The sequence below is a fragment of the Cucurbita moschata genome, unplaced genomic scaffold (assembly GCF_002738365.1).
Source record: "Cucurbita moschata cultivar Rifu unplaced genomic scaffold, Cmos_1.0 Cmo_Scf00004, whole genome shotgun sequence".
NCBI lineage: Eukaryota > Viridiplantae > Streptophyta > Magnoliopsida > Cucurbitales > Cucurbitaceae > Cucurbita > Cucurbita moschata.
In genome coordinates this window covers 3,810,511-3,816,470 of record NW_019268520.1, presented here as the reverse complement: position 1 = coordinate 3,816,470, position 5,960 = coordinate 3,810,511, and the positions used below count along the sequence as shown (strand labels likewise).

General features: G+C 33.6%; 2 protein-coding genes across 3 annotated transcripts in view; one reads left to right on the top strand and one right to left on the bottom strand.

Annotated features, from left to right (window-relative positions):
* Positions 1-3,734, bottom strand: part of LOC111441799 (formate dehydrogenase, mitochondrial) — an 8,610-nt gene extending 4,876 nt beyond the window's left edge. Inside the window, exons 1-6 of one of the 2 annotated variants that reach the window (XM_023078913.1) lie at positions 3,605-3,734; positions 2,769-2,940; positions 1,987-2,527; positions 1,775-1,899; positions 1,595-1,707; positions 1,217-1,506 (exon numbers count right to left, since the gene is read on the bottom strand). In XM_023078913.1, coding sequence (XP_022934681.1) covers positions 1,393-1,506; positions 1,595-1,707; positions 1,775-1,899; positions 1,987-2,527; positions 2,769-2,940; positions 3,605-3,694 — 1,155 coding nt within the window. In that variant the 5' untranslated portion in view covers positions 3,695-3,734 and the 3' untranslated portion in view covers positions 1,217-1,392. Of the gene's footprint in view, positions 1-1,216; positions 1,507-1,594; positions 1,708-1,774; positions 1,900-1,986; positions 2,528-2,768; positions 2,941-3,604 lie in introns of those variants that run through there. The other variant, XM_023078912.1, reaches the window with a different exon arrangement.
* A 1,634-nt stretch (positions 3,735-5,368) lies between these two features.
* LOC111441906 (protein farnesyltransferase subunit beta) overlaps positions 5,369-5,960 on the top strand; it is a 7,128-nt gene continuing 6,536 nt past the window's right edge. Inside the window, exons 1-2 of the mRNA XM_023079099.1 lie at positions 5,369-5,588; positions 5,688-5,774. Of these exons, the coding sequence (XP_022934867.1) occupies positions 5,467-5,588; positions 5,688-5,774 (209 nt within the window). The 5' untranslated portion in view covers positions 5,369-5,466. The remainder of the gene's footprint in view (positions 5,589-5,687; positions 5,775-5,960) is intronic.

Genomic DNA, 5,960 nt, shown 5'->3' with positions numbered 1-5,960 from the left:
TTTTTTTTTTTTTTTTTTTTTTTTTTTTTTTTTTTTTTGTAAATATAGTCTACTAATTTAATATTTTGCGTCTAATAACCTCTTTTAACATCTAAAATTATAAATTTGGGGTCTAAATTTTGATTTTTAAAAACTAAAATCCCTACTAAATATAAATGGGAGGTTTTTTATTCCATAAGATAAAAATTCAAATAAATAAATTACACTATTTTTAAAATTGAGATTTGTGTCTAAGACATTATTTGAGAGACTGATATAAGTTCTTCTCTTATGAATCAGATAGATTGATATATAAAAGAGAAAAATTGTCTATTTATCCATCTATTACAGATGTTCTAGAACGGTTGAACAATAGATTAGATCAAATTGAAAAATTTAAAGGTATAAATATGTTAAATACACGTGACTCAATCGGTAAAATAGTAAGAAATTTCCAAGGCAATAAAAAAATATATTTTTAGAGACATAAATCGATAATTATTAGACGAGTGTTTGAAGGTGAAGGAGAGGATTGAATTGACTGGTTTAACTTAAAACTTGTAATTTAATGTATATTTTAAAATTTTAGTGACCAACATATTAGCATAATTAAATTATGGAAGTATATTTGATTTTAATTTTATCAATCTATCAATATATAAATGATTTTTTTTCATAAATAAAAAATAAGAAACATTATTTAAATTAGATATAAATCTTTGTTAATGTATATCTTCGTATTAGAATTAAAAAATAATATATATTTGTAATGTTTATAAATATTTATAAAACATAATGAAAATAGACTAATCCTTAGTATCAACATCCAACATTTTTAATTTATTGTCCGTCAGTGAAAATTGGAGACTAAAAAATTATTTTTTTCGGTAAAGAAGTCGGGTCACTTTTAAACGGGTTATATCCGGATTCGGGTGGGATCATAACCCGGGAATATAGGGGTGGTAGAAATCTCGCGCCAAAGACAATTGGTTCATCGTTGTGCTTTCATCTCGAGCAGAACAAGGAGAATCCCTGATCTCAGTGCAGTCTTGACCCAGGTGTCGAAGGACCGCAGCAAAGCCGAAGGGTGGTGGAATCTGAAGTTGCTCAGATATACGGTTTTTTCTTACGGGCTCCTCGCGGTGCCCAAGAGTTCATGTTATAAGGTAGGGAGTATCTCTTTCTAATATGCTATCGAATGTTCATTTTCAATTAGTTTCGTAGCAGTTTATATTTCTAAACGAACGTTTCATTTTTGTAAATGGGGTAAACTCTACAATCTTTGTTCGTGGCAGGTTATTTAAAAGGCCCAAGTTAGCTCCCACAGAGACAATTTATTTTGGGAACTAATTGTTGACTAAGAGGGAGCGACAGGAATCAAAGCCCTCTGGAGAGGACACACCGACAAACTAATTAGCGGTACTGAGGGGCGAGTTCTCCTTCCTTGACGATGTAGTTTTGAGCAGGAAAGTTCTGTCCTTTGAAGTACCTATCAAGCATGTCCTTCACTCCCGCAGCGTATCGCAACTGCATTGTTTCCCATATGCATCGCATCATTACTAAATAAAGCCTCTATTTTGTCATTGAAGAGAAAATAGTTGAATATATACTATACCTGTGCATCAATGGTGGTGCCAGAAATATGAGGTGTCATGGCTTGGTTTGGCATGTAACGCCATGGATGGTCTTTTGGAGCTGGTTGCGGGTTCCACACATCACCACTGTAACCTGTAATGCACGAAAGTATTAGCCAAAAATGGACTTGGGCTGCTATAGAATTATATTCAGTAATCACCTCCAATGTGTCCACTGTTACAAGCGTCAACGACCGCTTCAGTGTCCATAATTGCTCCTCGAGCATTGTTAACAATTAGTACTCCTTTCTTGCATTTGGCAATTCTCTCTTTGTTAAATAATCCCCTTCAGAGTTGAGTTTTTAGACATGGGTCAAAGCTTGCAACCTAAAATATTATATGTTTATCCTCTCAAAGTAAAAACAATACATACCTTGTCTTGTCAGTTAGAGGAGTGTTGATGACAAGTACATCGCATTTTGGTAGCATTGCATCCATGTCCTCCTCAAACTTTGCTCCAATCTGCTTCTCAAGTTCAGGGTCAATCTTCAGTCGGTCGTGATAGAGGAGATTGCAGTTGAAAGGTTTCAGCCTTTGGAGTAAAAGTTTTCCAATTCGTCCAGCACCTACGGTCCCAATTGTCTTCCCCTCAAGATCATAAGCTCTGTGAGCTATCCCAGCAACGTTCCATTCACCTTTAATAACCTGGTGGTGTCCTGGTAGGAAATTCCTGACGAGAATGAGAATTCTCATTAGCTCATCCTCTGCAACTGAAACCACATTGCTTCCGGTAACCTCGGCAACTGTCAGTCCAGCTGCAGCTGCTGCATTGAGGTCAACATGATCAGACCCAATTCCAGCCGTGAGAAGCAACTGCAAGTTTTTGGCTTTTTTGATCCTTTCAGCAGTTACGTAGGCAGGATGGAAGGGAGTTGTTATGAGAACGTGGAGATCTGGAATGTGCTTTTCAAGCTCTGAAACAAGGATGCACAAAACCACCAAACTTCAATTAGAACACAGATTTAAAACACAAAGTCCGATAAAATTTAATATTTATGCTAATTAATTATGGTAAAGCAAGTTTTATTTCATTTCAGCCTACGAGTAGGCGTTTTAGTTCTGTCTGACCCCTAAAGTTCTTGGAATTCCTAATCCCTTTGTAAAATAGGCAATACAGACAGGCGAATCAGGTAGAATGTTATGTCAGATGCTTACCACAATTGAGTCCTTCCTTATCATCAGTGACTATATACTGATGTCCTTGAGATTCCAACCATTCGCGTATGCCCAAGGATCCCTCCACACATCCCACGAAATTAGGGTTCATAGCAGCATACTCATTAGCCTTGTAAAATACACCGACGATCTTCTTGCTCCCTGCAGAAGCCTGCTAAAAAACAAGGTAGAAACGGAAGGCATTAATTAATATTCATAAATCATGAAATTAACTTCACTTATCTAGAAACCCTTCCTCCACCTCCCAATCAAGTTCACAATCACACAGAAACATAAACTAGGCTTCCTGATTAGAAATCTAACTTCACAAAAGCAACTACGATTATCCATAAATCTTTGCTCCACCTCCCAATCAAACACACAACCACTCAAAGACACAAACCAGGCTTCCTGTTCTAGCAATCAATCTTCACGATCGGAGCCCCAAGGAACTTACAAATCACAAAAGTAGTTTCGAGAATGCATAAATTCATCATCCATCGCCCAACTAAACACATAATCAGACACAGACAAAAACTAGGCATCCTGTTTTCGTAATTAATGAGCAGAGACTGAAAAGAAAAGGATACATACTATCATCAACAGGGGAGTAAAAACAGGATCGAAGATAGATAGACGAACATTCCAAATTTCAGTGATCAATCCATAAGAAGAACAGATTAGCGGAATATTCAAATTTCTAACTTTAGAAACTCCACACAAAAACCGGAAGAACCTCAAACTTCGCAATGAACGAAGAAAAGGAGAGTACGATACTTCTAAAACAATAATCGGACATATCAATTTCGTTCAGCAGAAAAGGTAAAATCGCTTACATGAAGGTGCCTGACGAGAGGTGACGACTGAGAGGTTACAGAGGAAGAAAAGGCTCGAATCGCTGCTGTAGCTGCCTGCTTCATCGCCATTATCGTCGTCCTTTTCTCTGATATGCTAATAGCTTTCGCGTGCGGAATATTTATAGTTGGCAAAATGGGATTGGAAGCCAACCCGCTCTCCGCGCAGGCTGCCTTCGTTGTACGCCGCCACGTCAGTGTCTTTTTTTCCCTCTTCCTTTGCCTTTACTTTATCAAAATTTGTTCATTTTTTTTAGGAAAACGGCCCAGCTGAAACTACGAGATTTATTACAATTATACCCCTCAATTTTTATTTGATCCAACGACTCAGGTGGTTTCTTACAATTATATTCCTCAATTTTTTATTTAAATCAATAAATTGAAAATTTCAAAGTAAATAATAATGAAAATATTAGCACACCATAAATTTATTTCTAAAATTTTAAAATTATTTTTGTTAGGAATAATTAATGATAATACCACTTCCAAGTTTATAATAATTTAATCGTTAAATTTCAAAATTATAATGTTTGGTCAAAGACTCATGTCACATTAAATGTAAGTCTTCATCAAGGATCGTTGCATGTAACCAAGAGATATATACAATTAGCCAAATTAGCAACAAAGTTGAAAGGTAGAGATGCGTTGTTATGTGGGGTGTTCAAGTTGTATGGTGTCGAGTAGGTAACTAGGACCCTCAACACTCTGGCCTATGTTTTGATAAAGACGTACATTATTTAGGGATAAGTTTTGAGCTACTTGGAATAAATACGCATTCTATTGGACATCATCCATGTATCTTAACTAAGTAATATGAACGAGTTATCATTCTCAAATATCTAATTATTGTGAGATATCACCAAATCGAATATAAATAGAGGAAAAAGAATTCATTCATTGAAATTAAATCAATAAATGTCAATCTAAACATATTTTAGCGGTAAGATATCAATTATTATCGTGAAAATTGATAATTTAATTTAAATATTTATAATTTTTGTTATTGTTTGACCAAAATCAAACTGAACTCATAACTAAAAGCCTTGTGCTAAAAAGTATAATTTATTTATTTTTACACCAAATTGACTTTTATTAATTTATTTATTGTGAGTTAAATTATATAAAATAATTTGTATTAGGTAATTAAAGTTTTATTAATATTTTAAACTTTAAAAAAGTTTTTGAGATTTTTTTTTAATAGTTTGGTATTTAAAATATAATGAATGTTTGATGGTGACATGTACCTCGCCAAGGGATAAGGTACTAATATAAAATCTTATCTATACAACACTCTAATTATTTGGTCTCTAAAGTTTGATTTTTTTTTTATAATTTTTTCTATTTTTTCTTTAATTATATGATCAGAAATAATTTGATTATATATAATGAGAGTATAATTTCAATTTAATTTTTATTTAAAATTTTCCTTGAAAATTCATTCTTTAAAAAGAATTATAAATCTTTGTATGATTTATATGATTCTAAAACTAAGTTATAAGTTATTAATGTATAATATTTGTATTAAAATTTAAAAATAATATATTTTTTATATTTATAAATACTTATAAAATATATTGAAAATGTTAGATTAGTGCTTGATATCAACGGCAAACATTATTATTTATTTGTCTATAAGTGAAAATTGGAGACTAAAAAATTAATTTTTTCGGTAAAAATCGGGTCACTCTTAAACGGGTGATATCCGGATCCGGGCCATAAACCCGGGAATATAGGGTTGGTAGGAATCTCGCGCCAAAGACAATTGGTTCGTCGTTGTGCTTTCATCTCCAGCAGAACCAAGGGGAACCCTCTGATCTCGGTGCAGTCTCGTCGGACGACCGACTATGGAAGCTCAGGTGTCGAAGAAGCTTACGCTGACGCAGCAATGCCAAAGGATGGTGGAATATGAAGTTGCTCGGATATACGATTTTTTCTTACGGGCTCCTCGCAGTGCTCAAGAGTTCATGTAATAAGCTAGGATTATTTTTTTTACTCCAAATTCTTTGTTTCTAGTGTTGAATTTTCAGTTCGCTTGTGGTTTTTAATGATTTTCGATTGTTTCTAGGTTGGAGCTTCAGCGTGAAAGTCATATCGAATATCTTACCAATGGTCTCAATCATCTAGGACCCTCATTTCGAGTATTGGATGCCAAGTAATTCTCTCTTTCTTATATGCTTCGAATGTTACTTTCATTTATTATGCAATCTTTGTTCGTGGCAGTTTATTTTTATAAACAAATGTTTCATTTTTGTAAGTGTGTTAAACTCTACATGTGTTTTTTTTTTTTTTTTTTTTTTTTTTTTTTTTTTTTTTTTTTTTTTTTTTTTTTTTTTTTTTT